We start from the raw sequence: 20,757 nt of genomic DNA on the forward strand, positions 1-20,757 counted from the left end.
TCCCGGCCTATCCCGGGGCTCATCCCGCCCATCCCGGCTTCCTCCGGCGGCCTGTCCCGGCCTGTCCCGGCTCGCCATGGCGCTGCCCGTCGTACACAGGTGCCTCCAAGTGAGTGCGGCCCCGGCTGCCGGGAGCCCCAGGAGCTGGGCCGGGTTTGCCTTCGGCGCCGAGCTCAGGCTGAGAGCGCAGCGGGGCTCGGGTCCCCAGGGCCTCGGGTGTAATCAGTACCCTGTAGAATAGAGCAATACACTCATATATATATAAATATATATATATATGTATGTAAATACTAATTTTATATATGCACATACATACATATATATACACACATAAATGCTATATATATGCATACCCTATAGTTATATATGTTATATATGTAACTATAAATGCAGCTACATGTATTATGTGTGTATAATATATTGCCTTATATATAGCTTTATATATTATATATGCATTAATTAATATATGTACATATAAATGCTATATATATGCATACCCTGTAGTTATATAGGTTATATATAACTATAAATAGTTATATGTATTACGTATGTAAAATATATTGCCATATATAGCTTTATATATGCACTATATATATGTATATGTTATATATACATTAATTAATATATATACACACATATAATTGTATACACAAGATGCATGTGGCTATATATTGCCTCAAATTACCATACTATCTCTCATATATATATATATATATATATATATATATATATATGTATGGCTGCATACTCCTGGGCAAAGTCCAGTAGGCATGCATGCAAGAAGTTCTGCCATCGTGGCTGCCTTTCTGTCTCTCTTGAGGTTAAATCAAAAATAAACACCAGCTTAGTTGCAGAGCTGCTGTTGATAGTTTAGCTTGGGTGCTTAGTCCCTTTGTCATTAATTTTCAATGCAAAACCAATTCCCTACGTTCCTTAATGAATGATGAAGTTATATTGGACACCTTTAATAGATACCTGTTAAAGAAGCTTTGTTGTAGTCAAATCTTCATAAAATTTGAAGCCAGTTTTTATTCCTGCCATTTTCCTTTTAGATGCTTCTTTGGTTTAGGAAAAATGTAGTAAAGTTTTTGGGAGAGGTTTTTTATTTGAAGCGTTATCAGCTTAATTAATATTTGATTTGAAAGTGTTCCTTGATTTTTTGTTTTTCAATTCTCTTCCTTTTCAGCTCACTGATGAAAATGAGCAGTTAGTCAAGAAGGTGAAAAAACTACACATAAAAAATAAGGATCTAGAAAGGAATCTGGGTCAGATCCAAGAACAACTGCATCTGCAGCAGTTAATGCATGTCTGTGGCACAAGCAGAGAGTAAGAATTGTCAAACGTTTCTCTTTTGCATCAAAAGAAGTGCAGCATTTCAGGACTTTTATTTGCATGACCTTAAGATGAGCTGGGCATTATCTGCTCTGTGTATTTTAAAGAGCCATCTGTGAACAGGATGGTGGGGTGGAAAATGCTGGGGGTCTGTAGAGGAACAAAGGATCTGGGGCATCTTATACAACATTTATTGTAGTGAAAGAAACAGTTTTAGTATCAAAAGTAATACTCCAGCTGAGCCAGTACGCTCTCTCTATTGAACTGCAAAGGCTTTTGCACTATTTTTCCACCAAAAAGTAGTAAGGTAAAGAAAAGTTGAGTAGCATCAATGCTGTTTAAAAGATTTAGAACCTAAGGGCCTGAAAAACTATAGTGCTAGTGGTTTGGAGAGTGTTTTGCCAGGATTTACACACCAGTTCACAAAAATCTTCCAAGGCTTAAGTTGTGGTGTGTTTATGATCCTGCCTGGAAACCTCTCCCATAAAATCAAACTGTAACTTGGCTTTTTTCAGTTGCTTGGTGTAATTCAATTAAATTGGTGAAATATGATTTTATGAAACTGTTGTGTTTGTTTCAATTAAGTGTTCAGGTTCAAACAGAAACCCATTTATGGCATAAGGGTGGAGACAGCAAGGATATGGTTCTAGAGAGTGACAGTGTCAGGTGAGTTCTTGGAAGCTGCTTCTTCACAGAATTATTCTTCTCTGTAGTGTAGAAAATGTTCATGGTTAAGTCAGTTTATTTTTTTAAGCTGTTATGCAAGTGGCTTTCAGCCTTTGAAACAATGGGAAATCATTCACATTTTAAAAATAATTACAAAATCTTGGGTTAAACTTGAAAATAGCACCAAGCAAAGAGCAAACTGGATTTCTTTCTCAAATAGTTCATTGAGAAAAAGTCAATGAGCTACGAACCTCCTTCATGTGTCTGTGTGCACACATATGATCTTTTTTGTAGATTTTTAAACCTAGAATTTAGTGGTTTCACTTTTATTTTGTGGAACCCTTCTCAGCTCATTGTTTTGTGCATATAAAATTTATAGACTGGTTTTGAAATAAGCTAGAGAAGCGTTCTACTTTTCAGTCTAATTATTTTAGAGTTGAGCCACTACTTACTGTAGTTTGCCAATAAGTGATAGAATTCAAGTCTTGTAACTGCTTTTCTGATGCAAAAGCTACAATTTTGTCCTTAAGAAAAAATATACTGGAACATTTTAACAACTAGGCAAGCTGTGTAAAATATTGCTCCGTCCCTCTATGACTTGATTGTAAAATTGTAAAATTCTTGATTGCTCACCCCTTCAAAGGCTGCTTTTTGTCTGCTTCCATAAGTGTGGATCTTACACAGATCTCTGTTGCTCTTTGGCCAAGTGCCCTGTTTTTAGTGTTTCCTTTAGGTGGCTGTAGAAGACCCATTTTCTTTTTTTTTTTTTTTACAATATAGTGTGTTGGAGTCTCTTTGCAAGCTGCACAGTTACAAAGGAAGGCTGGGTGACTGGCTCTGGGCTCAAATTGAGTTCCTAGTTAGGTGCTCGTGTGGAAGAAGTCCAAGTTAGTCTTTGAATTGAGTGCTGTACCTGCCTTGTGTTACATTGCATAGATAACCTGACCTAGCTTTTTTTTCCTAGCATTTGTTTGTGTGTTTTTTCACAAAGCTGTGCTATGCTACAGTATTGCTCATCCTGCTTGTGGTGTGCAGTCATGACTTATTACGAATGGCAGCTCTTACTGTAATTCCTAAAAAAACAGGAAAAATGTCTGCTCGTGTCCATCAGCTAAATTGTGGGCCTTGTGTATGTTGGCTGAATGCTGTGAAATATGGTGGGAAATTAGTACAGCAGAACACGATGCAAAATAATATCAGAGGGAAAGCTAACAGCCCTAATCTGTTTATTTGGCATTTATTTTACCCACTCATTTTCACATAGATTTCATTCACTCATATCCTCACACCCACACACCTGGAAGCAAAGAGATGTTTTGTGCAACACAGAGAGCTGGGAGCTGCCTCATGTGTCCTCATCATGGTTCTTGATTTGTGCTGGACAAACTTTTAAAAATCCTTTAGAAGTGTCCTTTTGCTATTCCTGTTGTACTGGTGGGGAGAGGAATGCTGTATGTGACACTGCAAAGTCACTGCCAGCTTCCTGTTGCTGTTGTCTTCCCTCAAAGAGTGATTTGCACTGAGGTTTAATTGGGGTGTGGCCATGTGTGCTGGACAAAAACAACGGGATCCTCAGTCTGGCTGAGTAAAAAGGATTCTTTGGCATCCATACAGAGCATTCTTTTAACTTGCTTTGCTGGTATTTTCTGGTGCTTTCTCTTTTCTGTGTGGACAGTCACATTTCATTCACTGCCATCTTGAATATTTCTGTTACGAGTCTCTGCAGCACAGCTACAGGCCAAGTGATCTCTGTGGGGCATCTCTAATACTTTTACCATAAATGATGCCATTTTGTCATCTCTCATGTTCTACAGCAATTTATGCATTTCTGTTTTAGACTACTTCAGATGTATAATGAGCTACAGAAGCGTTATGTTAAAGAAACCAAAACAAACAAGGAGCAAAGCGAAGCAATTAAAAATCTCACTGTAAGTAGAATTTGTTGGAGCTGGTATCAAAGAGCCAAACACAAGCTTTTAGGGAGACTGAAAAGTAATTCTTACATTTGTGAAATGAGACCATGCTGTTCTTTTTATAGTTAGTTTCCCATGACAGGGAAACTGGAGGGTAGCCTGTAGTTCCCTTTAAAAGTGAACTCTGTCACTGGTCTGTCTGTAGCAGAAAGATGTCTCCCATTCCCTTGGATTTTTCTTTACTCATCTGCCTACCCCTCCTTCCAATTGTATATGCACCTTGTGACGTCTTTGGCACCAGCCCTGGTGTTTTTCTGCATGTTTCATGAGCTGATTTTTCTCAGAAGTTCAGCAGAAGGCAAACCAGATGAAGACAAAGAGCGTTCTTTTGGGCAGCAAGGTCTGTGGCCCTGCTGTGCAAAGAGTCTGGCATCATAACTGGAGTGAAGGTGGGTTGTGTGGCCAGGAGCAGTTCTAGAAGCTTCAAGAGGGTATTTCCTCTTCAGGCATGGATCGAGCATTGCAGCTGACCAGTCTAATTTCCTCATTTGTGCTTGTTTTTTTTTTTCCTTTCAGACCCTTTGGGTGAATGTAGTTTTTAAATCAGCAGTTGAAAATGCTAGGTTTGCATTTGAGTTATGTTTCCAATTGTGTTCAGTTGAACTGCGTTTTTTCTATGCATTTAAAAAAGATTTTCTTGACAGATTAAAATTAATGAGCTAGAGCATAATCTTCAAGAGCAGAGGCAAAGAATTGAGCAACTGGAATGTAAAAAGATTTCTAGGAAAACTAGTGCTCTTTCTAGAAAACGAAGTCAAACCCCAGAGGGAGGAGTAACTTCTCACAAGGACATTTCTGCAGAGAAGGAAGGCTGTTGCAGCAGCTACTTAGGTAATGGTACAGTTAATTCTGATGATGTTTCTCCCAGCAGAGAGAATGCATTTTATTTCTGATCCAGAGGGCACTCCAGGCTATTTCTTCTCCTTCAACCAGCAGCAGCTAAAATGTTTTTTTTTAATTTTTGAAAACTGGTTGTTTAAAAATGTCATTTTGTAATCTAGGATTCCTCCTTGCCTTTGTTTGTGATAAAGTATTTGCTGTTTTCCCTTTTTTTCTGAAACTGATCTGTTGTTGTAATCAGAGGTGGGAGTGCGTGGCTGCATTTAGTGCTGGTATTTATTCTAGTAAGATGTATCTGTGCAGATCTCTTAATAATAATGTTTGCTGCACCAGCCTTTGGTTTTCAGCCACTGAGTCACAGAATAACCTGGTTTTAGCATTAAAACATTGGCCAGCCCTGGACAGTGTTGGTTTCAGTACATTCTTCCTCTCATAAATAAATGCAGAATTTAAGGTGTGATCCTCTTCCACTTCAAAGCATAGAAAACAGATGGATGAGATCATATAATGTAGGCATAATTTTCAGGAAATGTGTATCAGCAAGGGCTGATGTGACCCTCTCATGAGCCTGAAAAAGATAATCAAAGCATGTCATGTGTGTTTTGTGGATTGTAAAATAATCCCACATCTAAGAATCTGGCAGATCCAGATTATCCAACTGGCAGATCCTGATATCTTTCATAGTACTTGGGAATATGCTGTTCTTAAGAATAAATCACTGTATGAAAAAGGTACTTTGAAAAGCTGAACTATAATTTTCTAATATCACAAAAGGTAGGCAGCTCTTTAGCTGTAATATGATTCATATGAGGGGGAGTTTGACTGTAATGGTTGAACTCTACATTTTTTCATTTGAATATAGAGCTATTGTTGAAGGAGATTAAAAAGCTGAAGAAAGAAAATGGAAAGTTGTCTGCAGAAAAGAGAGCACTAAAAAATGAATTAGCTGGATTAGACAAGGTAATTTATTTTAAGACAAGCTTAACTGTAAGTGATTTTTGAAAAACTTTTCTGCCTCAGCTGAAACTTCTCTAGGCTGAACATATGTTGTTATCAAGTAAAACAGATAAAAACCCAGTGTATAGCATTCTGAGAGAGATGGAAATGCGTGACTCCTTGAAACATTCATGTCCTGAAGGGCTACTCAGCTAAGGAAGACTATCTTCTCTTGAACTTAAGCATGTCAAAGTTATGCCTCTGACAGAACTCCAAGTTTAGGGAGGGAAGGGGCTTTGAATTTTTTGTTAGATCTATAGGTGTAAAAATTGAAAATGTGAACATTTGGTAATTCTTTAAGTTATGTAACAAGATTATGAGCTCTTACCTAACTATAGAAGACTCAGTTTAATGTACTGACATAAGGTTTTATTTTCAGCAGCAAATTGTTTAAACTGATTTTTGCTTTTTCCTCAAGTCTTTTTGTTTTGTTGTTGTGGATTTTTTTTAATGTGGATTTAAAAAAAAAAAAAAAAGAATCTCTTTTCTTACCTTGCAGTCCTTTCTCCCAAACTAAATAACATTATGGTATTAATTGCAGGGGTGACAGTAAAAGAGGGTGGTAGTTCATTGGATGTGTAACTTGCAGAACATAAAGCCAGGGTGAGTTCTAGATCCCTGTGTTTGGGAATCAGGGACAATGTGTGGTTGAGAGCTTCATCTTGCAAGAGAGATACATAAACTTGAGGGTGTGGCTTTTTATCAGTGGTTCCTTTTTAAGGTAGTTTAAAGTTGCTGTATGTTATATGTATGTAGCTGCTCATTTAAAAAATGCTGCAAGAACAGGGAGGAGAATGTAAAATATAGATGGTTATAGGTAGATGCATTGTTATTTTGGTAGTTAGAACATTCAAGGATTGGTGAAATGAAGTCTTGGGTGATTATACTCTTCTGTCCATAGATTTCCCAACAATTTCTGTTTTACAAAGGATTAGAATGGGGCATTATTCCCTTGTCATATTGGACTGTCATTTTGTAGCTGTCTGGTAAATCCATATTTTTCTCTTCTTAAAACTGATCTTTCCTATTACTAGTCTGTATTCCAGCCTCTAACATAACTTGAACTCTGTTTGTGTGTTCAGGGCAGAAATTATTAAATTATTACCTTAGGTTGTAGTTGATTGCTGTATCTCACCATAGCTGTGTTTGCATAACTCAGCCATACACTGGTAAAAATATAGAAAGTGTCTTGGAATAACTGAGCTGCTGACTAGCTCTTGCTGAGAATGTCTTTGAAAAAAAGTTAAGGTGATTATTTTTGGGTTTTTCTAGGATTTTTTTGAAGAGGTAGAAGATCTAAAACATGCTGTACAGGAATCTGTGAAACTGAACAATGAGTATGAAAAGTGCTTGAAGCAAATCAGTCTAATATATGGACTTCCTTTTACAGCACATTTGTAACTACTGGGTATTTTAATGCCAGGTAGAGTGTCTACATAATTTTATAATTACTGCAACATTTAAACCTACCATTGCTTAAGTGGTACCACAGTTTGATAATATAGATTCAGTAATGTGATCTCCATATGACAAGTGCTTGGAAATGTTGTATTTTGTGACCTTGATTTTTTTTTTGTTTATATATTTTTAAATAAACTGTGATCTGCATAACTTCAACTAAGTTTCAAACACATCTCTTTCACACTTGCAGAATGCATTCTGGTTGTGGGTATGTATGGTAATAAAATGAAATTGTTTTATTTTTCAGAATTTCCCAATTTATCCTTTTCTGTAAGCTACATAAAATCAAAGTGTCTGTGTAGATTTGTCAGTCTGCATGAATTTCAGCACTAAGGATGCACTAATGCAAACAGAAATTAATTCTATAATTAAATTATTGCAGAGGAGTTTCTTAAAAGAAAAATACTAAATCTCTGCTTGAATTTTTTCTTCAATCCAAATAATAAATGAAAAATTGTGGATGAAGGAAGGATATAGTGTTCAGAATTGGAAAGTGTATTCAGAGCATTTTGCATCATCAGAAGAAGAATTCTTTGATTCAAGAGTGAGGTATGTGAAGAACTCTGGTATTTGAAGAGCTGAAAAGGAAAGTGGGGGTGCAGAAAGTCACAGTCCACAGGCAGAAATGTGTGGCTTCAGGGAGGGTGAGCAGGGACTGAAAAGAGACAACTCCTATTTACAAGTGTAGCTTCAGAACCTTGGGAGATTTGAATCTCAACTTGTTTGTAATGACATGTCAGGGAAATTTAACATAGTTACAGTCCAGAATCTGAAAGGTGTAGATCTCTGCCTTTGTGACATTGTGGTGGTGGAGTTGAGTGAGAACTGCTTAGGGTAGAAGGACTTAGCTTGTTTATAACCTAATACAGCTTCATTAGCTTCATAAAAGTACAGGGACACCCTGAGGGATAGGACTAGGAGTAGGATTAAGACTCTTGTGTCCCACTTGGTTTGTTAGGGGAGTTTTATGCAGTTGTAATTTAATAAAGAAATTTGCCTCAAAGCGTGTGCGGTGTTCAGAGTTGCATATTCACCAAGTGATAGGGTAAAGCTCCAGAACTGCTTGTGCCTGCTCTGGCTGTAGACCACTGTGTTCCCTTGTTTCATTCTTGGCTCATTGTAAATTAAAGCTGGATAATGTTCTGAGCAAGAGATGGGAAAGGGAAGCAAAAGAGGAGCAATGCAAATCTGTGTTGCCAGTAATCCTCATGGAAGCAAATAACGAGGATAGCTTGTAAAACAGAGAATTATAAGTGCAGAAAAGTTTGTAACATTTGCTAATGAGTAAAATAAACTTGAATGCTGGAGAAGGAAGCAGTGCCAGTTACTGGAGTCTTCTCCCCCACAGTGTTGTGGTGTAAAGTTACACTTCCAGCGTGTTTAAACTTTGGCCCCGTTGGTAAATGATTCAGTAATTGTCCCCGTCCACAGGCTGATTTTTTCATGTCGTGCAGAGCAAGAAACAGTGAGCAATCCTTCAGTCTTCTCTCATAACCAAGGTCTCCCAGCTGCCGTGGGGAAATCTGCTCTGATGAGAGCAATGAGCCGTGAGAGGCGGCGCGGCAGCTCCAGCAGCGGCTGTGCAGCCCCGGCGGAGGAGGGATGGGATGGGATGGGATGGGATGAGAGGGGACGGGAGCAGCCGTGGGCTGGCAGGTGGCAGAGCGAGGTGGGCAGGGATTTCTCTCAGCCAGTAGTAGGAGCTGTCTTTCAGCTCGATCTGCATCGCTGACTTTCTATGAGGTTGTGTTAGGTTTTTTTTTTTTTCTCTTTTTATTTCCCTTTCCGCTTTTCCTTTCACTATCAGGAAGGCTGGCGGCGTAGGGTGCAGATGGGGCACCCCGGGCAAGCTCCGCATGTGCGGCACAACTCCCCAGACGGTGACAATTAGCGGCAGGAACGCCGGGGCAGGAATGCGTGTGGAAGTGACCGGCTCTGGGGCACTGATGGTGCTGCCTGTGACTTCTGAAAATGGCAATTCTGCCTTGAAGATACTTTTATATTCTACTAATTGCAGGTTTGGTTTGTTGGTGTGGGTATCTTTTTTTTAAACTTGACAGTATCAGTTTGCTCTTGAAGCTGTGATACCTATTTATTTATTTATTTATTTATTTATTTTCTGGATTCATTTTCTGGCTAATGCAAGTTAATTAGCTTATTGGAATTTTCTGTTCAAATTAATGCTGCTTTTGTTGGAAGAGGAGACTGTCTCAGACTACCAAAGTCTACTCCCAAATAAGCACTACTTCCTAGTTTGCAGGATAAAGCCATATAAATTTGTGGATAATAACATTCTTTGGATAAGGATTTGCCTGTCTTTTTGTCCTTGTTGCTGTGCCAGTTAGCAGATTCCTGTGCTTTGATCTTTCCTCCTTGTGAGATGTACAATTAAGGTGTTGTTATTTTGTTTGCTAGTTAAAGTGCAGGCAAGAGGAGTATTAAACAGGTTAATCAGTCTATATGTCTAGTTCCACATATTGTGGAATTGTGACATTTGGCCAGTGGCTTTTTCCTGCTAAACCAAGTTTAGATAGAACTGAATTCCATGCAGTTAAGTATTAGTCATGCTACTGTTTGATAATGCATATTAGAAATGTTTCATGGTGCAGGCTCGTGGTTCTTTGTCTCAAATAAGTACTTTGTAGTGCTGATAAGGGAAGCTTGTGTTTGAAAATAAATGGCTATTATCAAGTAGGGGTTTTGGTTGGAAAAATAATATAATAATCATGTGTCAGTATTAACTTTCCATGAGACATAAATCAAATGGACTAGTTTATAGGACAGTGAAGCAATTTAACTTTGTTCTGTATTCTGCATATAACTGAGGCCAAGATTTTAGAAACAATCCACTAATTTTGTGTGGATTTGTAATTTTGTCCCAATTTTCCTGATATGTGGAGTATAAATTTTCAAAGGTACCAAATATTCACAGCTGTAGTCAGATTTAGCTAATTCAGACTTGGTCTGCTATCACTGAATATGATGGTCAGTAACTGCTGACATCCTGGATATGAATCCTAAATTAGGATTTTTTCTATTGTAGAAACCAAAATTGCAATCCTGTTTTTGGGTGGGGGACTACATTTTGTGGATTTCTCTAGAAGTTCTTCCTGAGCCTGTGAAGCAGCATCTCTATAGGTCCCCTGGAGTCCCTTTACTGTGATCGTGCTACAGAGTTCACCTCTAAAGGGCGAGGCTTTCAGACCTGCAGTGCTCTTCAGACTGAGATCCTGAGAGGCTGGACCTGGAAACCGAGGGATTTCATTGGAGAGCAGGGGTTGGTGCCTCTGTACTCTCAGCTGGGATACTTTCTTGTGGGTGCTTATCTTGAAAAAGTGTTCCTGCCAAGGGCTGTGGAAGAAACAAAAAAATACTCGAGTTTCAAAAGGGGTAAATTCCCTGTTTAGGTGACAAGGTATCCATGGCAGCAGAAAACAGTAAATGCAGTTACCTCACCAATTTGGGCTCATTAATTGTTTCTCTACAGCTGCAGTGAAGTTTATTTTTCCTGAGGCTTAGATGTTTCTTTTCCCCTTGTCAGAAATGAAGCAGTGTTAGTTAATTACCTGTGTATCTGTGCCAGTGCTCCTGAAAATGTCCTGTAAATTTCTGGGATGGTGGGTTACCCTTGGTTCTTGGAGATTACAATGAACCATGTCAAAGGTGGTAATGCTGTTGATTTGGTGTAGTCATGTTCTGCACTTGTGCCAGAACTCTGCGAGTTGTTTAGCCTGGAGGAAAGAAAGGAGGCTGAGGGGAGACTTTATTGCTCTCTCCAACTTCTTGAAATTATGTAGCCAGAGGGGTGTTGGTCTGTTCTCCCAAATAAGTGATGGGACAAGAGGAAGTCGCCACAAGTTTGCCAGTGGAGATTTAGATTGGATACCAGAAAAAATTTCTTCACTGAAAGGGTTGTCCTGTATTGGAACAGGCTGCCCAGGGAAGTGGAGGAGTCACAATCCCTGCAGGTATTTAAAAGATGTATGGATGTGGCACCTAGGGACATGGTTTAGTGGTAGACTTGGCAGTCCTGGGTTAAGGCTTGGACTCAGTCTTGGGGTTCTTTTCTAACCTCAGTGATTCTGTGTGGATCCTTTCATTTTTTTTTCTTTGTTGCAGCTGCTGTTCAAGCGAAGCTCTGTCTTTACCCACATTTGAGCCCCACTCATAGTGTTTTCACTGTGAAGTTCTTAAAAAAGCATCAGCACCAAGATCCTGGCTGATTGTAATCTGCTTTCCTTGGTGCTGGTGGGAGCGAGTGCAGCTCTGTGCTCAGCTGGCCAGCTGTGTGCCTGGAGAACTTTATGCTTTTGGTCAATTACATATTCCCAAGCCTTTCAGGGTGACAAGAAGCTAAGACTGTAGGCCTTGCATGGTAGCTTTCCACAGGGAATGCAGACTCAATGAATATTTTATTTTGTATTTTCTCCACAGGGGTTTTGTGCTGACAAAAAGCCCAGTGTGATCCTTAGAGCAGCCCAAGCTGTTTTCATCTGAGAGGAGAACTTGAGCCATTGTCTTATGCTGGTACTGCAATGCTGAGTTCTAGCTCAACTGCTGTGAAGAATCTCCCTCTGAAGAGGAGGCTCTGTTTTCTGCTGAAACTTGTGTGCTTTGTCAGCTCAGTGTTAATATTTTGTGAATTTTTAATTTACTATGTGGTAATATTTCAATGCCGATGGCCAAACGTGAAAGGTGGAGCTCACATGACTGAAAAAGAGACTTCAGCTTCAGTCCTAAAGGCCATAATTTTAGCTGATACACACCTACTTGGTGAAATCAAAGGACATTGGCTGGATAAGCTAAGAAGGTAACTGTCAATTTTTTAGAATAATCTCTAGCCAGTTTTAGAGTCTTCAGTAATAGCTAAAGGGACAATAATTCACTGTTCTATTGAACAGCAATTAATTAGAGCTGTAATGAAAAAATAAACAAGCTGCTATTACTTCTTGCATGTCTTGGTCCTGATTGTATCACAGTGGAATTACCCACCAGGTAAGATGCACCTACTGTCCTTACATTTGATTTCTAAGTATTTAATATATTTCTAAGTATTTAGTATATGAAAATATATTTCATAATATATTTTCATATTTCAGTGTGTAAGAGCCAGTTTCCCATTCCTATTGCTGGGCTATGTGCCTGTATTCAGAGCTGAGGATCCAGAGGTAAGGCAGTGATAACTGGTTCTGTATTTTCCTTTCAGGGAATGGCAAATGGAGAGATCTTTCCAAACTGCCTTATGGTTACTGCAGCCAGATATTGTTTTTATTCTGGGAGATGTTTTTGATGAAGGAAAATGGAGCTCACCTCAGGTATGACATCATCAGCTGTCTTGTTTCAAAAAATGAGGATTTCTTGAAGGAAATGGAAGCAGATTAGGTATGCAAAGCTTTGCTTAATACTGCTACAGTTGTCCTGTTGGTAAAAGTTTCTAGCTTTTCAGATAGGAGTTGGAATGTTGTGATTCTCCTTCATTTTTGGAAGTACCTTGACAGTTTTGCACCTCCTATAAAACTTACACAATGTAAACCTCTGAGTTTGTGCTTCTGTGTTATACGGTTGTGATGGGCCAGCCCTGGCTGGATGACCAGTGCCCAACAAAGCTGCCCTGTCACTTCCCTCCTTGGCTGGAGAGGGGAAGAGAAAACATGAACAGACCTGCCTCCTTTACTGACCTTGGTGTCTGCAGGGCTCTTCCTCTCACAAATTCTCGCTCTTCTCTCTAGCTGCAGTTTTAGAGTTTCCTTTTTTGCCGCCTTCCTAATTCTGCTATCCCAGAGGCACTGCCAGCCTTGGCCAGTGATGTGTCCAGCTTGGAGCTGGCTGGCACCGGCTCTGTAGGACACAGGGGAGGCTCCCACAGAAGCCACCCCTGCCGCCCCTCCAGTACCAAAACCTCGCCTTGCAAACCCACTACAAAACCTTTGACGCTGTGGAACAGCACCAGTTTCTTCTTCTGTTGTTCTCCTGCAGGCCTGGGCAGATGATGTCAGGAGGTTCCAGAAAATGTTCCAGCATTCAGTTTTTACGGAGCTGGTGGTCATCGCTGGGAACCACGACATCGGATTTCATTACGAGTGAGTCTCCTCAGTGGCAGGAGTACAGAGGTGCCAAGAATGAAGGGTCAGCACACCCACAGTAACTGTGCAGGGTCTGAGGCACCTGCTCTGTGCTTATATGGGAACTTTTGGATCATGATCAGATTAGAAAGGGTTGTGATTTAGAGTAAGACCTGTGCACAAAACAGGTTTATGCTTCTCTGGCCATATGAGGGTTGTTCAGAGCTGATCCTTCTGCACTGACATGGAATCCTTGAAGCTGCTTTTCCTTGTTTTGGCCTTCTCCTTAGAAAGGCACCTGAGCATATTTCCACTCCCGTTAGCACAGGAGGGTGTAAGTGCCCTCACTCTGCTGGTGCTTGCACTGATGGGAGGGTCTGGAGGACACAAGAGGTGTCAGAGCATCCCTGTGAGCTTCCTGAGTGATTGTGTGAACTGGATAATGGAGCAGCAAGCTGTGTGAGTGGTCAGCAAACTGTAAAGCAGCTGAGTTCCAATGGCAATTTCTTACCTCAGTTGTATTTTTGCTCTGTGACACAGAATGACTACTTACAAGGTAAATCGATTTGAAAAGGTTTTCAACTTTACTTCAGGAAAGCTGATAACTCGGAAAGGAATAAAGTGAGTATATTTAATTTTTTTCTAATGAAATAGTATGGGAATGCTTCTCTTAGGGCCTGTTTTTTTTCAATCATCTACCTTATGATGTGTTAAACCCCAAACACTTTGTACAAACCTGTAGTTTGATATGGACAGGTTGATATGTACTTAGAGGCATGTAAAGTGTAGCAATTTCCTTTTAAATGGAAAAGTACTGTGGAGTCAGAATCCATTTCTCTGGTGTGCCTTTATACTTCCTTGCAGCAGGTAATGAGCCATGGCTGTAAACATAGCAGGATAAAGAAACATGAACCAACCCCCTCTGTGTTTGCAAATTAGGAGTTCCATTAATTTTAATAAATTTAGTCTGCAGAACTTAACCCTTGTTTGAGGAATTTGTGAGGAACACAGCAGTTGTGTGTCTGCAGTTTTTCCACAAGGTGGGGTAGTAATGCTCGAGCTGGTTTCAGCTTCCAGCAGACCTCGGTGCAGTTTGTTCTCACAGCTGTGTCCCCACGGCTGCACTTGGCTGCTCTGTGCTCTGTTACCTCCGGACACCGTGCAGGAAACAAACAGGGAATGCAGTGCTGTGTTTGTGGAAAGGTGCTGGAGTCTCACATTCAGGAAGGGAAGGCCCATTGCCACTCTGTGTTTGGCATGCGTGCCCTTGGGTTGTACCCACTTGTGGAAATGTGAGATTCAAAACATACATGTTTACACTGGTTCCCTTAATTAAGCAAACAGATAAATGGTTAATTAAAAATTCTGAACAGGTCTGGAAATGGTTGTTCTGTTTTAGGAAGATTTCTGAGCTTCATGAACGCTCAGTATAAAGCTGTTGCTTATCATGCAGATGTGGGGTACTCAAGATATGTATTTCAGCTGTTTAAAAATAATTATTAAGGAACATCTCCATGTCTCCTTTGATAAAACAGCACAGCAGAATTCTTGTATGCAGTTGCAGATTGCCTGTCTGGGATCCATTAACTGCAATGAGCTTCATTATTAATATTCCTAAATAAACTATTTTACAACAAATCTATGGTATAAAAGCAGCTTAATTTGCTAAAAGATAATTAATTTTTGTTTTACTATTGACTAGTATCTCTGAAGTGAAGCATTCAGCTTATTTTTGTCTTTTAAACAGACTGAATTGAACTGGGGGTGTATCTCAAGCTGAATGTGTGACTAAACGGGTATGAATCTTGTGGCAGAACTTAAGTTGATTTGAAATCTACAGGGAAGCCTTCTATTAAGAAAAAAATCCTGTTTTGTGTGTCAGAGACCACAAAGTAGAAAACTAAGCTTGTTCAGGACAGTCACCCAAATGCAGTGCTGTTCTGCTTTTCAGCTGATCTGAAGAAATTCAATGTCTCAGATTCTGTCTCTGAGGTCTAAACTGTGTGGGGAGAGAAGCAAGTTCTCCTTTCCCTCAGAATTTAGTTTAGTGATGAACTTCTAACATTCCACTAGAATACAACTTAAGTACCCATTAAAATATAAAAAATCTTTAGTGTAAGCATGAAGCATAAGGTACATTGTGCAATCTGATTAACAACTGTATAAAGAAGCCAACCAGGCAGAGACATGGCTGTGGTACAGATACTCAGAGGAGGATTTGAAACACATGATTTCAGGAGCTGTTACATTCTGTGGTTTGTTGAGCTATGTCCAACTTAGGAACAGTTGCATTTTATACAGTGAAGTTGATCCCACACGTGTGCATGAACAACAAATGCCTTCCTGTCCTCCCCACTTCTCTTTGCCTGCCCCCTGGTATTTTCCAGCTTTGTCCTAGTGAACAGTGTGGCCATGGAGGGCGATGGCTGTGCTGTCTGCCGTACCTCAGAGGCAAAACTTGTGGCACTTTCTCACAAACTGAATTGCTCCCAGCAGGTAAGAGATTATTGAAGATCTCACTACAGCCAGAGACTCCTCTGCCACCATGGGAATGCTGATACTGTAGCATAGCCAGGATACAACCAGACTCTCCCGAAAAAATCTGCTTCCAATTCACAGTGCAACTTGTTAGCAAGTCTTTCTCCCCTCATATCCCTCTTAACCATGTTTACTTTACTATTAACAGTGTTGCTTAGCACTAATGGTGTCAACTTCCTTGTCAGTGCTGCCAGCAGTGTCATTTCCTGTGTTCTGAGCAATGGCAGTTCTGTAACTCTCCCTTTGACTCCAGATACACAGGCCTGCATTTATATTTATGGATATTATTCTGTTTTATAGCCTTCAAGCATGTTCTTTTAGTTTCCTGATTCTACTGCAATCCTTTCCTCATACCCTAGTAGTGTTTTAATTGTGTTTTTTTTATCATATCAAATTGCTTCTTGTGTTTCCTTCCTCTTCCCTTTTTCATAGGCTGACTGGATGCACAGTAGGCAGCAGGACTGGCTGGGCTGGCAGTCAATCAGGAAACCAGCTCCCAGTGGAAAAATGGCCAGACTATTTCCCTTGGGCAACTCCTTTGCCTTGTTGGTGCAGAGATCTGCTGCTGCTGCTTTCTGCAGTTGACGAAGCTCAAAACTATACACAAAAGCAGCACAGAATCTGAAAAATATAAGAGCTAAAACTTAAGGCATCACAGTCAGAAAGAGCACAGCTGTATTTACAGAATGGGGAGTTTCACTAGTCCACAGTAAAGCTCTTAGGAGTTCATACAGTGGGTAGTATCTGACCTAAACTGCTTAACAAAAAGCAGTTTAGCTCAGATAATAACATTTAACAAAAATCAAATCCAACAACAACCTCACCCTCCCTAACCCCTTAAAAGCTAGCTATTGCCTAATTATCTTCACCCCTTCTATGGCTTGATTTTGTTCACAGAAACCAAATCATTCCAACAAAAGATGCAGTGATGTGGAAAAGCTTCCAGCTTCAGAACCCATCCTTTTACAGGTGTGTTAGAAGTGGGGTGAGGCAACATATGGACATGTTGTTTCTGTGGATTTATTACTGTTCCAGAAAGGCTGGATCATTAACAACTAATCCTTGCTTTTAATTACTCCCAGCATTACCCTCTCTATCGGAAAAGCGATGCTGAATGCACTGGAGAAGATTCTGCTCCTCCAGAGGAGAAAAACATTCCCTTTAAAGAAAAGTATGATGTACTGTCTCAAGAGGCATCACAAAAGGTTTGATTTCTTGGGAACTTGAGTGGCAGTGGGTGGGTGAGAGTGGGACATGACTGTAGATATAAATAGATTTAAAAATTGTGGTAAGGCTGTTGGCTGAGACAAACAGAGCACAGCTGCTCCTGTGTAATGAGGCCTGGGAGAGGCTGCTTGTTAGAGCTGCTCCCCTGAGGATCCTCACCATCATGGCCTTGGTCCTGCCAGGCTTCCCAGGTACAGCTCCTAAGTCTTGGTACTCTTAAATCTGCTGTGGTGCCATTACCTCCACTTCAGCATTCTGTACTTTCTGTACTATGTAAATTATTGTCAATAATGTGGATGAAGCCACAGTTTTCCAACACTTCGAAAGCATAATTTCTGTTGAATTAGTAACTACAAGAAAATGTAAAATATTCCCTTAAAACTCGATGGTCATTGTTTCTTTCATTCTGCATAAATGTCTTCACTCAAAGACTGCTGAGATTCTTCCTTAGACAAGAAAACAGCATTGCTTTACTAAACCCAAAGTTTTTCTCTTTGTGATATCCACAGCATGCTGTTGCCTTGTTCTGATCTGTATGAAAAAAAAAAAGCCCAGTACTTGGGATCAGGGCTAAATGAGTATGACTTATATTGCAATACCAACAGATTTCTTACTGGAAAACAGAAGTTTACAGGAAACACTTTGTAAGCACACGAGAATTGCCATAATGTTCAAAGGAAAAAAAAAAAAGAGGTTTTTAAGTTCAATTTCTTTTTAGCTGTGACTTAATTTTTGTGCTTTACCATTTTGTGTTCTAGCTGCTATGGTGGTTTCAGCCCCGTTTGATTCTCAGTGGGCACACTCATAGTGCTTGTGAAGTGCTGCATGCAGGGAAAATTCCAGAAATCAGTGTCCCATCATTCAGTTGGAGGAATAGAAACAATCCTAGTTTCATCATGGTACGTTTTAATTTTTTTTTTATTTTTGTCAGATAACTTTCATAGATAAATCAACATGGCAGTCAGCTATATTTTTTAAAACTGATTCTACCTGTAAAAACGAAAAATAATTAAAAAAAACTGCCTACCCACCCAACCCACTCAGTACACTGCATCCACTTTATAAAGTACATCTGTGGGAGCCACATGTTCTGTGTGGTACAAAGCAATGCTGCTAAAGACCTAATTAGTATCTGGGTACATTTTCTTAGAAAGAGGGTGCACTGTAAACTATTGACTTGTAAAAATAATCAGTATTGTGCACTGAACAGTAGAAAGACCAGTTTGGCTTGGCTGATTTACCAGCTGTGAAAACAAGACTGTATCCACCTCAAAGCCTTTTGCACGGTGATCACGGTTTTCAAACGTGTGCATTAATGCAGTGAAAGTGTTTGTGACGTGCCCACAGTCTGCCTCCTCGTTGCCAGTTCACATCTTATACAGTGTGTTGGTTATGCTTGTGCAGGCAGTTCCAGTGCTCAGTATATCCTTAGAGGTAAATCAGTTAGTTCCCCAGTTCAAAAATAAAACAGAACTCTTAGAAACTTGGAGTAAGAAGCAAAACCTACAATCTGTTTATAGAGTAGTCTGTGACTTGGAGGGGGAAATCTTTTATGTATGTTTTACTGCTGTTGAGTTTAGGCTGCTTAATACACAGATAACCCCATATGTTTAAATTCATTTTATGCAACTGTTAATATTTCTTGTTGAAAGTAGTTCTGTTTATTTCATGGTCCTGAGAATAGCTGCCTTCAAACTGCACACACACTCTGCACATGCCAGACAGCACATCTTCACTGCAAAACAAGAGGTTGGCTAATTAAAGTGGCATCCTCTTCACTACTGTTTGAACTCCTCAGCCTCGATCTGCTGGAAACTTTAATTTAAACTGAAAGTCAAGCCAAACCCCAACAAAGTTCTTTGTTGCTGAAGTTCATATTCCTAATTTGAATTAGCCAACGTGTGTTTTTGCAGCATGTACTGGGTAAGGAGGAGGGCTTGGGGAAGGAAGGGGCACATTCACAAAACCTAACTTCAGCCTGGAAAGGCTCCTTCCAGGTGGGTTTGCAGCAGCTAAAGTTAGGCTTCTCTTGAAGGCAAATCAGATGAGGAGCCCAGCTCTTTGTTTACGCTAGATGGGAAGATTGGCCTCTGGGCTAATGTTGGCCTGGTGAATATTCCAGTTAGTGCCCAGCACCACAAGGTATGGACTCTTCAGCCCCCTGGAGAAGGCACTGGTACTAGGAAACTGGCCCCAACCCTTGCCACCCAACACAGGGATTTAGAAATTGGAGATCTGACAGCTGTGGTGTTCACTTCTGATTCAGAACCCACTGTAACACAGCAAAGTGACAGTCTTCATTTCTTTTCCAGGGCAGCATAACACCAACTGACTTCTCCCTCCAAAAATGCTTCCTTCCATTTGAGAGCAGAGTCTTCACTATCTACTGTGCAGCAGGTGCTCTGCTTGTGATCCTGGTACTAGCTCATGTTCAGCTTCTCACTCCACCGTTTTATTTTGCTCAGCGTTTAATCAGTAAGCATAAAGCAGTATGAAGAGCCAGACATCTGCATTCAGTCACTGAAATACCAAAGCTGAGAACAGTCAAACATCAGACTATATTCATGCCAGCAAATGACCTAATTTGATTGCTAGTCTGAAGGCAGGTTGCATTTACACATACCATAGAAGTCCTATACAGCTGATATGACTACTACAGGATAAATAATTAACTGAAATGAACGTTTCATGCTGTACAAAAATACTGTATTCGACAATCAAATGAGTCCTTTTCCTGCTATAATTTTTGTATCAAATATGTATATTAAAAGTGTAACTGTACATTATGTAAATCGTATAGCCTCATCACTTGTCTGCACTTGTGTCTTACCCTGGTGGAGGCTGAATCTTGCAAACTGGAAATGTTTGTCTGTTTTATTGCTGCATGGCCCTTCAAATGTCATACTTGTGTTTGTTAGGGTCAGGCAGAATCTGGATGCATCAGCACTGAGAGATGCGGATTTCCATAACCTTTTTATAGTGTTGTGTGTAAGGGACTGTGGTTTGGGACAAGAAATCTTCTGGTTCCTGACACAGTAAATTGGTAGCTGACTATAATTTGCAGTTATCCATCTACCAGACAACACAGGGAAGAAGCTCAAGGATCCAGTTTGCTGATACACACTTGAAAACTGCTTAAAAAAAAATAAATTAGGGTGACACCTCAAGCTGCTGCTTTCAAAAAGATGTGCTATGATGAGCTTTAAAAAAGAGGGCCCTATTGCATCCCAGAGATCTGTGGTGAGGGGCCCTCCAGTTGCTGATCTCCTGCAAGAAGGAAGGTCAAATACAGCTGCAGTAACATTATCCTATGCCTCAGCCCTCAGTCTACAGCCAGGGATAGGAATGCACCTTATTTTACATTCCACAAGTTCCACAAGTTCGTTGACTTTAGTGTAGTGTCACATTTTGAACTGCACTAGCTCCTCTGTGGGGAAGCAGAGGCCACCAGCTGTGCCACAAAGATAAAATCTGAACTCAGTGTCTCCAGTGTGTGGGGGAAGGTGGGACAAGCCTACTGCTGCTCCCCACCCACCCCAGAAAAAACAGAAGGACTACTTCACACCAGGACCAGTTTTCCTGCTGATGGTCCTGCAGAGGCTGGGAGCTCTAACCTGAACTCCTGGGCTAGGGCTAGTTAAAAAAAAATTACTATCTTTTGT

At 40.2% G+C, this 20,757-nt stretch overlaps 2 protein-coding genes across 6 annotated transcripts in view; both read left to right on the forward strand.

Annotated features, from left to right (window-relative positions):
* On the forward strand, positions 1 to 7,209 carry LOC135308437 (uncharacterized). The gene is made up of 8 exons (XM_064433342.1): positions 1 to 109; positions 1,187 to 1,326; positions 1,918 to 1,998; positions 3,836 to 3,926; positions 4,616 to 4,802; positions 5,674 to 5,771; positions 6,349 to 6,410; positions 7,080 to 7,209. Exons 1-7 carry the CDS (start codon positions 77 to 79, stop codon positions 6,352 to 6,354), a joined length of 636 nt encoding a protein of 211 aa, XP_064289412.1. The 5' UTR covers positions 1 to 76; the 3' UTR covers positions 6,355 to 6,410; positions 7,080 to 7,209.
* MPPE1 (metallophosphoesterase 1) overlaps positions 1 to 19,881 on the forward strand; it is a 30,298-nt gene extending 10,417 nt beyond the window's left edge. Inside the window, exons 2-12 of one of the 5 annotated variants that reach the window (XM_064433320.1) lie at positions 9,076 to 9,285; positions 10,312 to 10,545; positions 11,703 to 12,078; positions 12,475 to 12,583; positions 13,245 to 13,348; positions 13,871 to 13,951; positions 15,718 to 15,826; positions 16,766 to 16,837; positions 16,951 to 17,073; positions 17,854 to 17,994; positions 19,408 to 19,881. In XM_064433320.1, the coding sequence (XP_064289390.1) occupies positions 11,804 to 12,078; positions 12,475 to 12,583; positions 13,245 to 13,348; positions 13,871 to 13,951; positions 15,718 to 15,826; positions 16,766 to 16,837; positions 16,951 to 17,073; positions 17,854 to 17,994; positions 19,408 to 19,590 (1,197 nt within the window). In that variant the 5' untranslated portion in view covers positions 9,076 to 9,285; positions 10,312 to 10,545; positions 11,703 to 11,803 and the 3' untranslated portion in view covers positions 19,591 to 19,881. Of the gene's footprint in view, positions 1 to 8,990; positions 9,012 to 9,075; positions 9,301 to 10,311; positions 10,546 to 11,702; positions 12,079 to 12,474; positions 12,584 to 13,244; positions 13,349 to 13,870; positions 13,952 to 15,717; positions 15,827 to 16,765; positions 16,838 to 16,950; positions 17,074 to 17,853; positions 17,995 to 19,407 lie in introns of those variants that run through there. The other 4 variants (XM_064433317.1, XM_064433315.1, XM_064433328.1 and 1 more) reach the window with 4 other exon arrangements.
* Positions 19,882 to 20,757: the final 876 nt, after the last annotated feature.

Source organism: Passer domesticus, chromosome 1 (genome assembly GCF_036417665.1).
Source record: "Passer domesticus isolate bPasDom1 chromosome 1, bPasDom1.hap1, whole genome shotgun sequence".
NCBI lineage: Eukaryota > Metazoa > Chordata > Aves > Passeriformes > Passeridae > Passer > Passer domesticus.

What these genes read in the sequence shown, in the direction of transcription:
- LOC135308437 (XM_064433342.1), top strand. Translation starts at nt 77, where the DNA reads ATGGCGCTGCCCGTCGTACACAGGTGCCTCCAA. An exon ending in TCGTACACAGGTGCCTCCAA is followed by an intron (nt 110 to 1,186) that starts GTGAGTGCGGCC and finishes CTTCCTTTTCAG; the next exon opens with CTCACTGATGAAAATGAGCA. An exon ending in AAGCAATTAAAAATCTCACT is followed by an intron (nt 3,927 to 4,615) that starts GTAAGTAGAATT and finishes TTTTCTTGACAG; the next exon opens with ATTAAAATTAATGAGCTAGA.